At 30.1% G+C, this 20,601-nt stretch overlaps 1 protein-coding gene across 3 annotated transcripts; it reads left to right on the forward strand.

Moving 5' to 3' along the window:
* Positions 1–15,192: 15,192 nt before the first annotated feature.
* LOC105794998 (uncharacterized) lies at positions 15,193–20,592 on the forward strand. Of its 3 annotated transcripts, none has more exons than XM_052628609.1 (12): positions 15,193–15,553; positions 16,192–16,461; positions 16,537–16,611; positions 16,967–17,025; positions 17,096–17,231; positions 18,037–18,133; positions 18,258–18,324; positions 18,969–19,067; positions 19,269–19,358; positions 19,639–19,787; positions 19,975–20,073; positions 20,364–20,592. In XM_052628609.1, the coding sequence occupies exons 2-12, from the start codon at positions 16,212–16,214 to the stop codon at positions 20,488–20,490; spliced, it is 1,248 nt and encodes a 415-aa protein (XP_052484569.1). In that variant the 5' UTR covers positions 15,193–15,553; positions 16,192–16,211; the 3' UTR covers positions 20,491–20,592. The 3 variants fall into 3 exon arrangements, with proteins under 3 accessions (XP_052484569.1, XP_052484568.1, XP_012479874.2); XM_052628608.1 differs by having other exon boundaries at positions 15,196–15,553; positions 16,185–16,461; XM_012624420.2 differs by lacking the exon at positions 15,193–15,553 and having other exon boundaries at positions 15,887–16,461.
* The last annotated feature ends 9 nt before the right edge of the window (positions 20,593–20,601 follow it).

Genomic DNA, 20,601 nt, shown 5'->3' on the forward strand with positions numbered 1-20,601 from the left:
ATCATATCAGATAGACTACTTGTGTTCGTACTTATTAATAATATTGTGTGTAACACCCCTTACCCGTATTCTTCACCGAAATAGGGTACGAGGCATTGCCAAAACACATACACTTGTAAACGTATTTAACCGAGTTATAAAATTTCATCTAAATTAAAACTTTCAAATTGTTAACATGCTTTTATAATTCTTTATAATATATCCTCAAAATATTATATTCATAAGAAATAGGGCCTACAAGACCCGATACATAATCATGCAATTCACAAGTCTTAATAATTCAATGCTTCATTTCCATTTCATTCAATTCACAAATTTCACATGTTCACAATTCAAATCATTAAGTTCAGTACTAATACGTATTTACCATTTAACTCAACATTTATCGATTATACCATTCATTAACACAATTACTAAGTTCACCTGTCAACCACGATCATTGGTGAGTCCCCTTGTATAAACTCACTACCACTTATCCATTTACTATAATTCTTTTGGGCCCATTTGTCACTTATCATCCTTAATCAAATTAGGAAACGGTTACGGAAAATTGAGTACTTCACTTCCACTTTGCCATAGCCCTGCCACGGTCTTACACGGATCACATTTATCACTTGTCACTGATCAGATAAGTGTAGCTAAAGCTACCACTTATCACTTGTCACTGATCAGATAAGTGTAGCTAAGCTACCACTTATCACTTGCCTGATCAGATAAGTGTAGCTAAGCTACCACTTATCACTTGCCACTTGTCATTGATCAAATAAGTGTAGCTGAAGCTGCTACTTATCACTTGCCACTAATCAGAAGTACTCAAATTCGACGTTCCGCTCAATTTGATCATTTATTCGGTTTTTCGCATTGTTATTTTATTCTCAATCCATCAACAAATATATATCATCATATACTATATAATTCATGAAATTAACATTTAATCATTAAATTTCAGCCATATGAACTTACTATTTTATTACCTTTCCACACTCGTTTCCTATGCACATCACACAAGATATAAACATATCATTCAACCAAAGTCGCAAACTAGTGTATTTAAACATAACTCTTTTTGGAACTAACCACATGATAAACCATTTCACTAGAGATTACATAATTTAAACCTTACCACCCTTTTCATGATCACAAGCATATTTCCAATTAGGCACTTACCATTTCAATGCATAACTTATAAATTTAACGTGGCATAATTCAGCCACTACTTGGCCAAAGCCTGAGCATGTACACCAAATATGTTAGCCAAATACACATATAGCATAAGCATTATAAACATGGATGAGCACAACATTTATTAATGTACCACATTTACCAACATGTGTTAATTCATAAACCATTCATGACATTACTTCATGCCAAATCATATACCAAATATACTATTCACACATATTATGAAACTTTATTTTCACGCATGAGCTTAAACCATGTTCAATAATGCACAAATATAAGCATCATTTCTATTTCACCGTTTATCAATTATAATCAAACATATAACCAATTATACACAAATCATTCATATATTTCCCAATTTTCCTCCTCCTCCTCTCCATTCCACATCCTTAATGTTTATAACCCGCTTATAAGTAACATTATCTATAATTTCACTATTTACTTATGTATGTTCAATGTCGTACATCCGTGTCATAGTCACTAAATTATTTTCATCTTAAGATACAAAACTCCAAATTAGGATACGCTAATTTTCCTTGAAACTAGACTCACATATATTCTTACCATAAAATTTTTAGAATTTTTGGTTTAGCTATTAAGTACAGTTTATTCTTTAAAGTCACTTCTGTTCTGCTGTCTGACAGTTCCTACCCTTCTTCACTAAAAATTAATTATCTCATCGTACGGGATTCGGATGATGTTTTTGTTTGTTTCTCTTGAAAATAGACTCATTCAGGATTTTAAATATATAAATTTAAACCCCTAATTATTTTACTTAAATTTTTGATGATTTTCCAAAGTCAGAATAGGGGAACCCGAAATCATTCTAACCTTGTCTCACAAAATTTATTATATCTCATAATTTACAATTCCATTACTTACACCGTTTCTTCTATGAGAAACTAGACTCAATAATCTTTAATTTAATATTTTATTCATCCTCTAATTCAATTCCCATAATTTTTGGTGATTTTTCAAATTTAAACCACTGCAGCTGTCCAAAACTGTTTTAGTGCAAAATGTTGATTTCCATTTTGCCCCAAATTTCACAGTTCATACAATTCAGTTCTTGCTCAATTAACCCATCAATTAAGCTAATTTTTCTCAATTAGTACTTTACCTAGACATTATAAGTTATTTCAGAACTATTGAAATTCAGAATTTCCACATAAAACCCTAACTTCAAACTCTTTTACTATTAGGTCCCAAACATTCACTTTCTATTCAATTCTTTCAATAAAATCAGCAAATGAACAATTTAAAGCTCTAATTCCATGCTAAATCATCATATAGTTCCAGCACATATTCATAGCAACTTTCAACTTCTTTCATAGAATCAAAAACTAATGAATTCAATAAGTGGGCCTAGTTGTAAAAGTAAAAAAAATACAAAAATTTCAAGAAATAATCAAGAATTGAACTTACTTGCAGTAAAAATATGAAAAACAGCTTAAGGAAACCCTTCTATGGTGTTTTAGCTGATGAGAATGTAGAACAAATAAAGAGAAATCTAGATAATTCCACTTTGATCCTAACTTTATTAAGCAAATTTTGCAATATTCCAATTTTGCCTTTAATTCTCCTTACTTTCTTGCTGATTTCATGCCTTTGCCGTCCAGCCCAAATAGACCTTGGGTCTATTTCCCTTTTAAGCCATCTTTCTTTTATCATTTAAACTATTTAATCATTTCCCATAATTTTGCATTTGTTACAATTTAGTCTTTTTTGTTCAATTAATTATCGGAACTTTAAAATTTCTTAACGAAACTTTAATACTAACTTTTTAACACTCCATTAATATTTATAAAAATATTTATGGCTCGGTTTAAAATCTCTGAGGTCTCAATACCTCGTTTTCGGTTCTAATTATTTTAATATTTATTTCTAGTGCACTATCCACTATTTCAAAATTTTTCCTAACTTCACATTTAACTTATACTCACTAAATTAATAATATTTTCTACTCATTTGTCAAATTTAGTGATCTCGAATCACCGTTCCGACACCTCTGAAAATTCAGGCCATTACATTTTTTCTCGTCGGATTTGTGGTCCCAAAACTACTATTCCAACTAGACCTAAAACCGGGCTGTTACATTATGTTTTGTAGCAGGGCAATCATTGTCTATCTTGTAAAGTAGAAGATAATTTGAGTCGCACAAATCACATGCAAAGAGTGAAAAATTTCATGAAAAATATTAATCACATGAAAATGTTTCACTTTAAAGTCATTTTGAAACACATTTATTCAATGGAAAATATTTAATATATTGTGAGTGAAGTTTTAAAGCTTCACAAATAAGGTTATGAAATTGAAAAGTGTCCTATATAAGTTTAGTAAAATATAAAAAACAGATATTAAAAAAAGACGTGCCAATTTTTAAAATCTCTTATAGATAAAAAGAATACACTATCAATGTATTAAATACTCACAATTTATTCAAAATTATAAGAAAGTTCGTCTCCTCTCTATTGCGATTAGTTTTAATACTTCAAAAATTATTTAATTAAATTAACCATTATAAATAAATTTAAGTTGAAATAAAAATGTAAAAAGAAAGAAAGAAAGAAAGAAGACTTGACATAGATACTTTAGAAGAAAATTAATTAAATCGAAAATAACATGAATACTACACAAGTACATAAACATGTAAAATAAAATTAGAATATTAATCACTACGATAATTTTGTATAATATATAACAGAAAATTTATTTAGGGTGGAAATAAAATAAAATTTTGGTATTAAAATATTTAAAATTAAATTATTAATTTTTAAAATAATTAAAATTATAAAATTTTCAATTAATCAAAAATTAGAAAAACTAAATTGAATTTCTTAATTTTGCTAAGAGTATAAAGTAATTAATGCAGGAGGACGTGTGTTCAAGTACACTAAAACACATTATTCTCCTATTTATGAGTTGAGGAGAGATTATGAGTAATTCTAATGTATTGTGTCAAAAGAGCAAATATAGTTAGAATTTATAATAAGATTGATAATAAAAATAAAAAATTCAACTTAATCACTTATACATTCTGGTTTTCTAATTTATGATTTAAGCTGGTTATTTAAAAATTATAAAATTATTGAAAGAAATATTTTATAGTAAAATTTAAATTCTTTAATCATTTTCAATCCTCCGTTAACTTATAACATCATATTAGGCTTAATTCATGATTTGGCTCTTAAAGTATACTCCTTTTTTTCGATTTAGTATTTAAATTTTTTTGTACTAGTTTCGTATTTAAAGTACACTCAACTTCTCAATTTGGTACCTAAAGTATGCCTCCGTCATTTTTTTAATCCATTTTTAACAGGCTTTAAAAAGAATTATTATAGCCAATCACAAAGCGCCACATGGCTCCTTTATGTAAAAAAAAAATATTTTCTTTTATTAAATGTATATAGACATCAAAAAAATACATAAATAGAAATAAGTATATAAAAATTTAGAAAATATGTATAAAATCTAGAAAAAAACATATAAATTATCAAAAATAAAAAATGAAATTTGAAAAAATACGATGATTGAAAAGAAATTAGTTGAAATTAATAATATTATTACAAAAATTGTAAAAGAAAATTTGTCATGTCCCAAATTTAAGGTTGTTGGAATAGCGGTTTCGTAACCACAAATCCGATGAGGAAAAAGAATTATTTTTCTTATATTTTTATGATCTACGATTTCACAAAATGATTTCGTGAAATTTTCGTTCGAAAATTTCGACGTTTGGGCACTCAATTTAGTCAAAAGAACTAAATTGTAAAAAGTGCAAAAGTTGAGTTCTACATGTTAGAGGTGTCCAATTGTTATGAAAATTTAAATTGGAGGTCCTTACATGATAATTAGACCATTGGTTAAGTTGTTAGACAAAAATGGATATGAAATAAGTGAAATAGAAAATTTTTAAGTTAGAGGCAATTTGGTAATCTAGTAATTAAAATGAATTAAAAGGGAAAAAGATGGCAAATTGTGCTCATCTTCTTCATTTGGATGAAATCAGCAAGGGGGTAAGCCATAGTTAGTGTTTTCAAGCTTCCAAGCTCCATAGTAAGTGATCCCAAGTCCCGTTTTTAATGTTCTTTACGTTTTTAGAGTCTCGGTAGCTTAATTTAGCTTATTCTAGCAATAATTTAACCTAGGGTTTATATTTTTAAAAATACCCATAGGTGAAAAGTGTTTATTTTGATGTTTTATGATAGAATATGAAGCTATAAATTATGTTAAACAACTTTTGCTAGCCGATTTTAAGCGAAAACGAGTAAGTTGACATAATCGGTAAAAATCCCTAATGTACATAAGTAAGTGTTAGAGTGAGAATTTGATGTTGTCATAGAAGAGAAAAATGTTCATAATGTCATAAAACATAAGTATATGAGATGAAATTTAATTTCCGAGCCTTGGGGCAAAAATGTAATTATGTAAAAGTTTAGGGGCAAAATTATAATTTTGACAAAGTTAGAGTCGAGGGCTGTTTTGATGAATGTGAGTATTAAATAAGTTAAATTTTCTATTTTAGATCAAGAAGAACGAAACTCGAGGTTAGACAAAGGGAATAATAAAGTTGAAGACTAAGTTGGTGAATTGGGCTATATTTGGTACAGAGGTAAGTTTACGGTAAATAAATGTAATATTTCAATAATTATCATTAATGCTACTATTTTCCAGCAACTATGAATTTATTTCATGAATTTATTTGATGTTGATTCAAGTATAAAATGATAAGGAATTAATATTAAAAAGTCCCGTTGATACATAAGGAAAGTACTGGATACAAATGCCATGACATTTGGGTAAAGAGATCCCATGTAAGACCATGTCTGGGACATGGCATTGGCATTCTTGAGATCACGAGAGGTCCCATGTAAGACCATGTCTGAGACATGGAATTGGCACCGAGACGAGAGGTCCCATGTAAGACCATGTGCAGGACATGGCGTTATACTTAGAGATGAGAGGTCCCCTATAAGACCATGTCTGGGACATGGCTTGGGCACCGACATGAGAACATTCCATGTAAGACCATGTCTGGGACATGGCTTTGGCATGTTTTTACCAGAAGAGACCCGAGTATCCTTATTGTTCCAATGTAACTCAACGGGCTAATAAACGAATCATGTTCAGGAAAGTTCAGTTAAAAACATAAATGGCAAGCTCAGGTAAGTTATAGGAGTTAAGAATTTATTATATTATCAATTGATATTCAATGATGCAGCAAGAGAAGAGTAAGTTATGCATACAAGTATACTAAGAAAACAAGCAAGAGAACTAGAATGAGATTATCTAAAGAGTAAACTAGAGATATAGACACTTGAGTTTAATTATTTGTGTTTAATGTTGTTATTTATTTGCTAGTAAACTTACTCAGCTTTATGCTTAATTCTTTTATTTCTCTTTCTCTTATAGTATTGCAAGGCTACTTCAAGGATCCTAAAGAAGTCGGAGATCGTCCACACTATCAACCACAACTGCTCGGTATTTTATGATGAAACACGTTTGAGTTATGGCATGTATAGGGATTTACTTATTTTGCATGTTTGTAATTATGATCTTGTTAAAGAATGAGGTGTAAGTATTTAATGATGAATGATTATTAAAAATGGTTAAGTATGAAGGTGTTTGTTGTTATAAGAGTCTAGGTGATAAATTATGCATGGAAATCATGAAATGGGTAAAATTTTGTAGAGAAACAGAATTCAGGCAGCACAGTGACGTGACTTTGAAAAATCACCTAGGATGGTATAAAATGGATTAGAGGGTGAATGATATATGGAATTAAATCTTGTTGAGTCTATTTTCATGGAAAAATAACGGTTTAGCAAAAGAAATTTTATATTTTTAGATATGTGAATTTTAGTGAGACAGGGTCAGATCTATTTTTGGAGTCCCCTGTTCTGAGTTTAGAAAATAATTAAAAATTCTACAAAAATGGTTATGAGTTATAGTTTATATTCTTATATTTCTTAATGAGTCTATTTTCTGTAGGAACAATTAGGAACACCATATGAAAATCTTAGAATGAGAAAATTTATTTTTAGTAACAAGAGGTTAGAACAGTCGAATGGTGAAATAGGGTAGATTTTAACTAATAAAATGTACTAATTTGCTAAACCAAAAATTCTAAAAAATTTATGGTAAGAAGATATATGAGTCTAGTTTCAGGGAAAGTTTACGGAATTAAATTTAGAGTTTTGTAGCTCGAGTTATAATCAATTTAGTAACTGCTGCGCGATTGGATAGATTTGCTGTAAATAGTGAAATTAATTTTCAGAACAAGTTTTTATGCTCCGAATTAGTAAGATAAGCTAGGTAATACCTCGTGCTTGACTCCGGCAATGGTCTCGGGTAAGGGGTGTTACATTTTGTTGGTATTAGAGTAGGTTTAGTCGGTTCTCAAAAATACGCAGTATGAATAAGAGTCTACCTATACATGCCATACTTATATATTTTTGATAGTGTGACGACTCCTGACGATTTTAAAATGTTTTTTTTATAGTTATGGATCCTGAACGAGCTGATACAGATGAAGTAGAGAGTAATGCGCCTGCTTCCACAGAAGGGATGGCGCCACTAGATGTTAATGTTAGTGAAAGGCCTGCATCAGTTAGACAGGGAGGAGGAGCTAGAGAAGCCTTCTTCCAAGCCATGAATGATTGGTTTGCCGAGTTCGTTCGTACAAATCCGGCTGTAAGACCTCCACCCCCTCATGATTCACAGGTTCCCCATGTAGCTTCCCCAGCTGCAGGTATAGTTATCAGGGAGAGACCATCTGTTGATAAGATTAGGAAGCAAAGGGCTGAAGAATTTTGGGCTACGAAAGATGATGATCCAGAAAAAGCAGAATTCTGGCTTGAGAATACCATCAGGGTTTTTGAAGAATTATCTTGTACATCGGAATAATGTATGAAGTGTGTTGTTTCACTTCTTCGAGATTCAACTTACCATTGGTGGAAGACCCTTGTATCAGTAGTACCGAGTGAGAGGGTTACTTGGGATTTCTTTCAAGAGGAGTTTCGAAAGAAGTATATCAGCCTGAGATTTATAGATCAGAAAAGGAAGGAGTTTCTTGAGCTAAAACAAGGTAAGATGTCCGTGATTGAATATGAACGCGAGTTTGTCAGACTTAGTAAGTATGCCCGGGAATTTGTGTCTACTGAAGTAAATATGTGCAAGAGATTTGAAGAAGGGCTTAATGATGATATTCGATAAGCAATGGGTGTCTTAGAAATTAGAGAGTTTGTTGTTTTAGTTGAGAGAGCCTGTAAAGTAAAAGATTTGCTAAAAGAAAAAGAGAAAGGCAAAGCTGAAGCTGAAGCTGAAGTGCAGGATACAAAGAAGAGGCAAATGAGTAGATCATTTCAGTCTATGTCTAAGAGGCCTAGGGAGCTCTCTAGCGGATCACATTTTTCAGCTAGATATTCTAGCCGAAGCACGGTTAGATCTGTTTTTGGAGTCCCCTTTTCCGAGTTTAGAAAATCATTAAAAATTCTACAAAACTGGTTATGAGTTATAGTTTATATTCTTAGATTTCTTAATGAGTATTTCCTGTAGAAACAAGTGGGAACACCATATGAAAATCTTAGAATGAGAAAATTTATTTTTAGTAACAAGAGGTTAAAACAGTCGAATGGTGAAACAGGGGAGATTTTAACTAATAAACTGTACTAATTGGCTAAACCAAAAATTATAAAAAATTTATGGTAAGAAGATATATGATTCTAGTTTCAGGGAAAGTTTACGGAATTAAATTTATTGTCCCGTAGCTCGAGTTATAATCAATTTAGTAACTGCTGCACAATTGGACATATTTGCTGTAAATAGTGAAATTAATTTTCAGAACAAGTTTTTATGCTCCGAATTAGTAAGATAAGCTAGGTAATACCTCGTGCTTGACTCCGGCAACGGTCTCGGGTAAGGGGTGTTACAAAATTATAAAAAATTTTATTTTTTTAAAAGGTTTAAATTTTTTTATAAAATTATAAATTATATAATTCTAAAATTCTAAAAAATATATTTAAAGTTGAATTTTTTTAATTACTTGAAATTTAAATACCTTTTTAATTTTTATAACATTTTTCAATTTTTATTTTGATTTTTAAAATTTTATAATTATATATTTTAGAATTTAAAAAATATTAAAATAAATATATCATATATATATATTTACAGTTTTAGTCAATATAATATATAATACCAAAAAAAAAAAAAAGAAGACATGTGGTGTGTTCTAATGGCTCGGTTAATAATTAGTCAACAGTTAATCAAAGTCAAAACTATTTATTAATATTTAATATTTTATTTTTTAATTTAAATATAAATTTTTGTTTAAATAAATCTAATTGCCACGTGGCATCTTTTCATTCGCCAAAATATATCACATGGCATTTTTTTAGCATCCATCACAAAATAGACTAAAAAAATGAAAATTAATATTATAAGTATCAAAATAAAAAAACAAAAACAAAAAAAACTTCAAAAGCTAAATTGTGAGTTAAACCATATATGAATGAAAGACTAAAAATTTTAAAAAGTTTGAGCAGGCATATAGATTATAGATGATAACATTTCATTATTTATAGCCATACAATTACATCATCATATTGCCTCATCAACTCAAGCTCCAAATTAGTCCCATTTTATTTACAATAATAATAATAATAATAATAAAAAACACTTCACTTAACCTTTAATATATATATATATATATATATATATATATATATATATATATATATATCCAGCATGCTAACATAATTTTAGCATTAAATGAATTTTTATATTAAAGTAAAATGGGATAAATTTTAAAATTATTCATGAATTTTGATTTAATATATAATTGTATACATAAATTTTAATTTAGTACAATTATACATGTGAAACTCTAATTATGGTTTAAATGTATACTTAAAACTTTAATTTTGATTTAATCATACACATTTAAAGAAATAAATACATCAATTTATTTTTATATTGGATAAATACAATTATTTATGTATGCAATATATAAATGAAAATGATGTTATACCAATAATTGTGTTAATAATTTATAAGAATCGATCGATCGAAATTTCACATATAAAATTGCACAAAATCAAAGTTCATATATAGTTTTGAGATTTATCGCAAATAAAAATATCGAAACCGGTTTTTGCAAATTATCAAATTGATACCTTAAAATTGGACTAAGGACATCAAATTTAATATTTTAACCATTATGTTGCAATGAAAGGAACAACTTGAGGAGAAAAAATGGATTTATGAATTATAAAATCAAAACATATTTAAAATATTATTGCAAGTCTTAATCTAGTGTTTAAAGTTTAACAATATACATAAATAAGAGAGGTACAATGTAATACGGCTAATTAGTGTTAATGTGTCCACAATTTATTTGATTTAAAGATTTGGTCACAATGATTGAGACTTGTTAACTATTCAAATTAATAGTCTTTAATATTAGTCACACTCTAATTATTGTTTATGATTTTAGTGTAAAAGGAGTCCAAAATTTGTATGATTATACAAATGTCAGCCAAATCATAATTAATAATTGCAATTTGATTGCAAACGTACATGCTGCCTTTATCTTAAAGAAAAGACCAATTTGAAAACTTGCTTTTGTCCAACTATCACATAGACTAAACATTTTTTCAAGTTTTTAACTTTAAGATTTATCAATTTAATACACCTAGTGTGGTATAATATATATATTTTTGAAAATTGACAGTACGGAAATGTAATATGATATTCTTCTTATTTTAATATATTATTTATATTTACGATGTGGGTGAAATATGTATGTAACAAATGTTTTAGGTTTGAATCCCAAATTTTTTAGAGGCAAAAGCTAGAAATTCTTTTAGGTGGGGTTGAAAATGAATTATAAATTTTTGAGAGATTAAAATGTAATTTTACCATTTATTAATTTATAATTTTGTTTTCAAATTTGGGGAGGATAATGTGTAATTTTATTATTTTTAAAAGGTTGAATTAAATCTTTTTTTATTTTTAGGGCAAGCCCTGCCAACCTTGACATTATCTCAATGTGCAGTTTAAGGTTTTATATGAAAATATAAAATTGTCCTCAAAATAATATATGTTACTTTGTAAAAATAATGGGGTAACTTGGCAATTAAGTTTGGAGCCGAAATCTGGTTGATATATGGCATAAACTTAGTAAAAATTTAAATATAGCATGTATAAACACTAAATTATATCAAACATATGATGTGGGTGAAACGATTATTTAATAAATATATAAAATATTGATAAAGAGACTAAATATTACAACACTGTTTTTTAAAAATAATCTAAATAATTATTTATTAAAATTAATCATTAAATTTTTATAAAAATTACAAATGGGAATAAAACAATAAAATTTAAACTATATGATAAAAATTTTAACTACGATTCCGTTAAAAACCGAGTTACATAATTAACTTAAAATCTATAATATAAGGAAATTCAATTATGAATTCATTTGACAAGACAGCTTCCAAAATCGGTGTTTGATAAGACGGCATCAAAACATAGACCAAATGAAAGCATATTAGTAATTGGCACTATGACTGTTTGATTTAAAAAATATATTTTAATTTTATCTTTCCGTATTTATGAACATTCATGTATTTATATATATATATTATTATACTCCATTATTTCTAGGACCGACATGTTGAGCGGGCTTCAAGCATGCTGGATAAATATTTTACTTTAAGTTGCCTGTCAAATCACATGGTCTCGCTTCTGCGAACTCCTTGGGTGTATGTGAATTGAAACCGCGGTCTTCACTTGCTTCGTACGAGTCCACATTGCACTCAATCGTCTGGTGGGACTTATTCTGGTTGTAAGTGGGTGACCCAAAACTCGCGACCCGGACCTTACCTGATATTCGAGCTGGTGAAAACCGATGTAAAATAATATTATATAAATTTTAATATATATATTTGTTAGTATTATATAAGTATATGGTGTTTAATAGCATTATTAAATTAAATTAACAGGACATGGATGCATGATTGGAAAATTTTGGGCGGTGGCCGCTTTTACCATCAATAATATCTTTATAGGTTATGTCAGGTTCCATGTGCAATACTGGTGAACATTCTCACAACAATCTTTCTTCATATTATATAATTTCCCTATCTTTCTCCAAAATAAAAATCTTCATACACGTGTAATGCATACAAATATTTTTACTATTTGTTTATAATTTAAATATGTTTGAAAAATCATAATATGATGGAGCTTTTTTGTCTTCCGTTTGAGTTCGTAAAGGCATTATAAATATATCCCATAATTATAAATAAAATCGCAAGTAAATTGAATATGTAATACATTAAAATAATAAACTTAAATTAAATCAATGTGAATTTTGATACCTCGAAATTTTTAGGATGCTAGCGGATATTGTCAAATTCATTATCCTTTTGAGACGGATAAATTATAAAAATAGTCACTTTTATTTATCTAAAATTATATTTTAATCACTTATGTTTGAAATATTACGTGTTTTAATTATTTACGTGTCGTTTTAGTCCAAATAGATTTGAAGTCTCAACCTTTACCAACAATACCAAAGCTTTGTTAGCAAATTAGAAGAATTTTAAATTTATTTTATGATGCAACATTACATTTTATTGAGATCAAAATAATTCAAAATCTATCGAAAGATTTGAGTTTTACCATCCTTAATCTTTAATCATGGTTAGTAGCCTATACTGAAAATGATATGTTAAGAACTTTTTAATGCACCGATGCTTATAAATATCAATCAACCAAAACCTTTAATGAAAAAGAAAAGTAGAATTGAGAGAATTTTGAAAGGTAATACTACAATCATGGTGAATAATAGAAAAGTAGATAATTAATGGGAGTTTAGATGAGCGATTGAGTACGATATGGTGCGTTTAACTTATTTTTTGTTTCACACTATAGTATTGTCACAATATCTAATATCACAGTCAATGTTATTTTTACACTAACCGTAGCTAAACGCACCGTCCATCCAAATCATCTTAAGACTTTAAAAATCCCAAATTGCTATAAAGAGGTAGGGATTATATTTGCATTTATGGCAAGACAAAAATAAATAAATAAATAATTATGAAGAAAACAGATAACTTGAAATGTGTGAACACTTATAGTGACGAGAGTGGATGGGATGTTTCTTTAGCGACAAATAAATTGGGGTATTTATTTTGGGAGTTTAAAAGTTGATGCCAATTAAACAAAGTGTGGGTTTTGATGAGTGATTAGATGTGGTGCGATGCGTTTAGTTTATTTTTTATCTTATGCTAAAGTATCGTTATAATATTTAATCTCACCGTCACCATTATTTTTATACTAATCGTGGATAAATAATACCCATAAAAATAAGCCACAATTTGCCCTTCTTTATCACTTAAAAAAGCCTTCCACATTAAATTCTGCTTATATCAATGCCATCTCTTTTTCCACGTTTGTTATCCAATCAAAGTAGCTAAAAAAAAGAAAGAAAAGAAATGTCACTTTTCTAAATCTTTGTTTCCTTCGCTCCCTAATTTACTGTTATTATCGTTGGTTTCTAAAATTTTATATTAAAAAATTGATAAAATAGTTTTTATACGTTAGATAAATGAGCATTCTGTTATAAATTTTATTTATTTCGGCTATTAAAAATTGATTATTGTACATCAAGATAAGGATTAATGCATGGCATGTCACATGTCATTGTCTGGTTATTTATTAGTCACACTAATTTTAACAATTTAACATATATGGACTAATTTACCTATTTTTGAGTCAAAAGAGTAAAATGTAATCTAACTCTTAATATAAGGACCACCATGTTACTTTTACCCATTAAATTTGTTGTAAAATTTTATTTAATACATTGTCCATAAATTTTAATTTTTATGTAAGACACGTGTGGTTAAAAATTGAAATAAGAAGAAGAAGAAGAGAGAGTATGTGGTAGTATTTGGAACATATTTTGGTTGTGTATCTTATATTAAGTTATTTAATTGAATTAGTGTTACGAGTTAATTTGATATTTATAAAGTAATAACAAATATTAATGTAAGGATATTTTATCTTCTTCATTTTTAATCAAATAATACTAGATTAAAATTTAAACTTTAAATATATAAATTATTAAAATTTTATTACAATCAAAATCTTGATTTTAATATAACATTTTATTCAAACCCTTCATTTTATTATTCAATTGAATTGAATTTTACTTCTATATTACTTAAAAGATTTATGTAAATTTGGACAAATTGAAAATCAGAAAAATAATATAATGAAATTAAAATACAATCATAAAAGTTTACACTGCGGTATAGTAAAGTGTGATATACTTTAGTCTTTATAAAGAAAAGGATGTATACTTTTTTGGTACATGAGTTGTCATGGGTTAAATTCAAATAAATTAGAATTAAAAGTGTAAGGTCCTCCAAAAAATTACTGCAATTTATATTATTAATTTAATTGCTGAAAAATGTTATTTTATTCTTATTGACATAATATTTAGAATTATTTATAACCCATTTCTAACTTATAAATAGGAAGATAATATATTTCATCATTAAATCACGCTTTCTTACATTGATAACAATATCTATATCTATGTTAATCGAGTTAAATCTCGACAGATTATTATAAAAAAGAAATTTGTTTAGGTTTAATATCTCATATTTATTACAGATATAATGGAGTAGAATTAATAATTAAAATTATGGTATGTAGTAAATATGTTATAATGACGTGTTAACGGATCTTTGTTCAGAATCATAAGATTGCAAGTTACAAAGGCGCTGTTGTTACGAAATTCAGTTTTAAAGCAAGAAATATTTGTCAGTAGCCTAAATTTGTGGATGAATCATGTGATTATATATTTACTGTATAAAAAGATTTTGCTTTTTATAGGCTCTTAACTTTTTCATTACGTTTTCACTTTTTTTTTTCAGTGTTAAAATTTTTTCTGACGTAGAAGGAATTGGATGTTTGCAACTTTGGTGCAATCCCAATTGTGTAGCAATATATATATATATAATGAAAAAAAAGTGTTAAAAAAATAATTACCCATTTTCACCAAAGTTTGCCAGAAAGCAAAGCAAGCATGCTTTTGATGTTAGAAATCCATCATCTACATCAACTCAACCCAGAAAAGGAACACCTTTCTGCCCAAAAAACCCAACCCAGAACACAACTGAAACTATCAAAAGACAGCTTTTTTATGTTCCCTTTTTAACTGTTTTTAGTTTCTTGTTTCGCTTGTCTTTCTAGTTGCTTCAAACAGCTGAGGTGTATATATATATATATATAATGGAGATTCTGGTTAGATGTTTTCAAATTATTGCATGAGAGAAGAGCTTGTCAGGTATGCTGAACCTTTTTTTCTTTTTTCCTGTTCTTTTTGGTTCTTTTTCATTAATGGTGCTTCAAAAATAATTTCTTTTTGTTTTCTAGTAAGAAAGAAAATAATGATTGTGAAGTTAAGGAAAACCAGAAAAAAAAGGTTTTTTTTCCCTGGGGAGGTGGGGGCTGTGGGGGGCTTTAATTTTTTCTATGCATTGTTTGTATTTGATATTTGGATTCTTCTTAGAAACCTCTAAAATGGTTCCTTGTTTGTTGCCTACCCAGTAGGTTGATAAGCAACTTGTTGTTTAATATTTTTATTTATATATATGATATAATTTTCTTTATTGATTCTATGAATTTGGTTTAGTTAGGATGTGCTTTTTGTTTTTCCAATCTGCAAAAATTTTTCACGTGAGTCAGTGTCTTTTGTTTCAAATTCTCACTGTTATGGATCTTTGTGCAGTGGAAAAGAATCCAAATTTCGGTTCTTAGTTTTTTTGCTAATTTTATAAACAGATTCATGGTTGGTCAGTCAAACTCCATAGTCAGCTAATAATTCCATTTCCATTCTCATGTAGTATGAAAGGTGTTTGAAAATATTCCACTTGGTTTACCTATTCTGATTCTATATATAATATGAATGTTTCAAGAGTTTAGAGGAACTAAATTGGAAGGAAATGGGGTGCCTGTTATCGACGCCAGAGGTTGCAGGAGGAGCTCGAAGAAGGCCGAGAAATATTGGTGAAGTTGTAGTTTTTGTTCCTGGACTGAGAATTCCTAGGCCCCTTGATTTCGCACAGCCACTTGGTGATGGACTATCCAAGAGCTTGGTTGAACGTCTATCGGCGTTGAGAACACGTATAGAGGTCATGGCAGGTCAAGAAGCACCTATGACTACTAAACCGAGAAGAACAGCCACACAACACGGTTTGATGACTCTGAGATTGTCTCTGGTAATTATGTGATGTTCCTGTTTACTTAAAAATCGAACTTACAATGCAGGAGGTTCAACGTTGACTGATTTGCAGCAGGCTCTCGAGGATTATCTGCCGGTCTTGTTGGGGCTAGTTGAAAATGGTATCTACATCCGTAAACTATATACATGCCATAAACTATGATATAATGTTAAAAATGTTGAGAATGCTTGTGTCAATGAGAAGGAAGAAAATAGATATTCAATCATTCTTGTCTTATAAAAGATCCCAACTCTTGTGGCTTAACTTGTACTCCATTTTCAACGAATTTTCAAGTGATATACATACATTATTGTTCAATATGAAATCAAATTCTACCAAACCAAATGTTCAAACTATTGTTTTATGTTCAGTTAACTGGAGATTTTTCTTCTTTATGCCTGCAAAATCACTATCTAAGTACATCTATTGTTGTTCTCTCTGTTTCAGAAGTAAATTTTATCTTTGACCACATACAGGTAACTGGCTAAAACATAACTTGCGGTTCTGTTGGATAAATCAGGAAGATGACGTGGAGGTGAATTAAATGAGATACAAATCCCTTCATTCGCTACGATTGCCTTTTCAAAGAGTTTTCTATCATGCAGGAAACTACCATGTCGGATTCTTGGTATGAGGTACTATCAGTGTTGCACTTGATGGCAGTTCTATTGTTATCACAGGCCAATTTATTGCTTCTTCCAAACAAATTTACCAGTGGTTATCAGTCTACAGCTTTGGAAGGTGAGGGCAGTAGGTTCTTTTCTATGCATCTGCTTCTGTGCCAGAGTTGTTCTGTGCACTTTCATTACTCGTTGCTGCAACATGTTTTTTTCAGTGTTATTTTGTATACAAGTGCCAAGTGCCAACTAAACTAATATGTGTCTTGGTTACTCAATAAACTTCAGCATTTCAGAGTGCCTAATGTATGCAAAAAGGCATATAGTATGAATCCCTTCTATATAATTTATAAATATGAACAGATGCCATGGAGGGTTTACCAAGAATTTTTGCATTTAGTTATGCTATAGTCCATGCTGTAATTTACTAGCATCAACAAGCAAGGTTGCTTCAATACATCTTGTAATGTTGACACAAGTAAGCTTTCTTAGTCTTAGACTGGCTTCTGTAAGGCATGTAAGAATATCGTGAATGAATCTACCCCTTGAATGTACGAGACCACCGTACAAAATCCTGGAACTTACATAAATTCTAGTCTTTATGTTGAGTAATATTTAGAAAACCTTAGTTTCTTTTCCCTCTTTGCAATGTTCTCTTGATTTTGGATAATTAATTAGGTGCCACAACCAGGGGTGGCCTTCCCCATCTCTTATTCACTTGAAAATCCCTCTTACTTTAAGGGGAAATGCCAACTGATCCTTGGGTCATTGGTACCTCGGGAAATGGTAAATGTCAATCTCTTTTTCTAAGTTGATAATCATAAGGTGTCATGCAGGGACTATATGTTAGATGTTTCTTTTCATTCTTCTCCTTGCACTTAATGTGTGACCTTGTCTACTAATCTGACCATTTGCTTCATCTCTCTCAGATTGCAAACGAGCATCCATTGACATTTTCTTAAAGGCAGCTGGATATCTGGACTTTGCTGTGCAGAAGGTTCTCCCTCAATTGCCCTTGGAACTTAGGTTTGCTCAAAAGATACCTGCCTAATATTCCTGAAATGAACATTCTAATACCTGTTTCCTTTTCCTTATGCATCATAATTCACTTAAAGGACTAAGCAGTGCCCAAAACTGTTGTTTTTTACAGGAATGATTTGCCACTAGATCTGTCAGAGGGAGTGCTTAAAGCCCTTTGTTTGCAAGCATTAGGCCAGGTAATCTTTTCATAATTGGTGAGGCTGCTTTTCAATGTTTTTGGTTAGGAACCTAAAAATATCTATCCATTTAGACAAAGGGTATTTCCCTTTTTCGATCTAACTATGGACAGTGGTGAGCTTATATCTAAGTGATGGCAAATTTTGCAGTAATGTGTTGTGTGCTATAATGGTACAACCCAAATTTCATGTTTCTGATTAAAAAAATTTGGCCTAAAATTAAACAAATTGGAAAACAACATGTAACTTGGATGATAATTCAACCAAGCACTGGTTTAAATGATAATTTGGAAAATTGATTCGCGATAGGTTCATATGCCATGAAATCTGTGTAGAACTAGAAGCTAATAAATAATAATCATGTCAAAGAATCTTAAACCTTATTGAGAAAAAGTAAAAATGATTTCTTAGAGGACTTTAGCAGGTATTTTGACCAAGAGATAATTTTATACTTAAGGATGATCAATATACAACTTAAACATGTTTGATAGCTTCTTCTTGCTGACTTATTTCAGTCATGATGATGTACAATATAACTTCAATTTTATTGGTCAAATTAATTGTTCCCATTGCATGCATTTGTTCCATTCTTTTTCTTTCAATTTCCTGCCTAATGCGTGCCTTCAATATCCAACTATTTACAGGGTGTTGAGATTCAACTGGGAATGGCAATTGATAGCATTAAGGCCACTCTGGCTGTGAAAAGGAGGCTAGCATGTGAGATGGTTAAATACTGGCATCAGGTAAATTTATTGTTCCTTGTTTTGCTCTTTTATAACACTCATATTGGCTCATGATTTTTTTTTATTGCCTTATTGTCATTTTACTGTCTTTCACTTGTCTGCAATTGAAGATATTGTCATTTGTTTCATTTGATTTCTCTTTGTATATAGATATATTTCATTTGTCATTGACAATTTCTGGTTTATACATTATAAATGCAGGCTGAGGAATACATAAAGGACCTTCCACTAGCAAATGGATGGGGAGAAAAGCACAAGCTTTTCATTCAGTGGAAGCACATTGAAGCTAAGGTATAAATCTCCATGACTCACCGCTTGGTTCGCAGCAAAATTAGAGAAACAATGGTTCATGTGTTGGGGATTTGAAAATGCAAGCATCTCTTAAAGGAGCTAGTAGTTCATCACTTATGGAGATCAAAAAGCTCTCAATAATAGCTAGTCCTTTACTGAATTTCAGTGCTTTAGAAACTTGTTTCACTAAACATATATAGATAGAAACTGGCTTGCCATATGGTCCTATTGGTGCTAGAGTTCTACGCACATGAGCATTGCACATCTTTTTATATTCCAGGCTATTGCATACTATCTTCACGGATTAATCCTCGAAGAAGGGAACACATCTGCTGGCATAGCTGCAGCTGCTCTGCAAGCAGCAGAAGAGTATCTCAAAGAAAGCAAAATGGCCTGCGATTCTTTCCATGTGACACTCCCTTCGTCACGGTAGTTTACTTCTGACCTCTCTGTGTTTAACTAAATGGATCTCTAGCGTAGCATATTAGTTTTGCTATACCCAGATTTCACGGTTGGCATTGGTTTGGGGACTAGATTTTATATAGTTTATTGATTTGTCGTGCCCCAGATTTCACTTAGTTGATAGATGAGATGACAGACCTTGTTTTTGTTCCAGTAATCCACCTCCCTGGGGAGCCAGCAAGTATCTTGCTGAGAGGATTCCAAAAGATATATCAAGCAAAACAATCAACTGGGATTCACAAAAACATGAAATGTAAGTCCACATTTTCTTCTTGTTTTTATTGTTATTTTTTATATTCAGACGGGATCGAGCCAAAAAGGTTTTATAGATGCTGAAATTCAAATCGCATGTCACCTTTTAAAGCAATGGTTCAGTTTCATTCCGTTTTCAGTTGTGTAGAAATTAATTATTACAAATTTGAAGATAATGCTGGAGATGATTTTTTTCTGTTACTTTATATTTCTAATTGACCCCATTTTCTAACCTTTGACATGGTTAAATGAGACAGTGAACTTATTTTTGTGATGTGTTGGTGGTTGCAGGATTAAGCAGGTAGCTCCAGCATTGCCTGACTTTGTCTTGTCCCTAAAACCTGATGAGTATCAGCTTCCTTCTACAGATCCCTCCTGGAATGATTTACAAGTTCAAAACGTGGTTCCTACCAAGTGAAGCCTCAAGGGCCAAAATGTCAGATGTGCCTCAAATAATTATAATATATTACGCATGGAAAACACCATTTGGAATAAATCAATGTTGTTGAATGTCTTCCAATATTCATCC

This window comes from Gossypium raimondii, chromosome 3, assembly GCF_025698545.1.
Source record: "Gossypium raimondii isolate GPD5lz chromosome 3, ASM2569854v1, whole genome shotgun sequence".
In the NCBI taxonomy this organism is placed as follows: Eukaryota; Viridiplantae; Streptophyta; class Magnoliopsida; order Malvales; family Malvaceae; genus Gossypium; species Gossypium raimondii.

What these genes read in the sequence shown, in the direction of transcription:
- LOC105794998 (XM_052628609.1), top strand. Translation starts at nt 16,212, where the DNA reads ATGGGGTGCCTGTTATCGACGCCAGAGGTTGCAGGAGGAGCTCGAAGA. An exon ending in AAGAACAGCCACACAACACG is followed by an intron (nt 16,462 to 16,536) that starts GTTTGATGACTC and finishes CTTACAATGCAG; the next exon opens with GAGGTTCAACGTTGACTGAT. An exon ending in GGAAGCACATTGAAGCTAAG is followed by an intron (nt 19,359 to 19,638) that starts GTATAAATCTCC and finishes TTTATATTCCAG; the next exon opens with GCTATTGCATACTATCTTCA.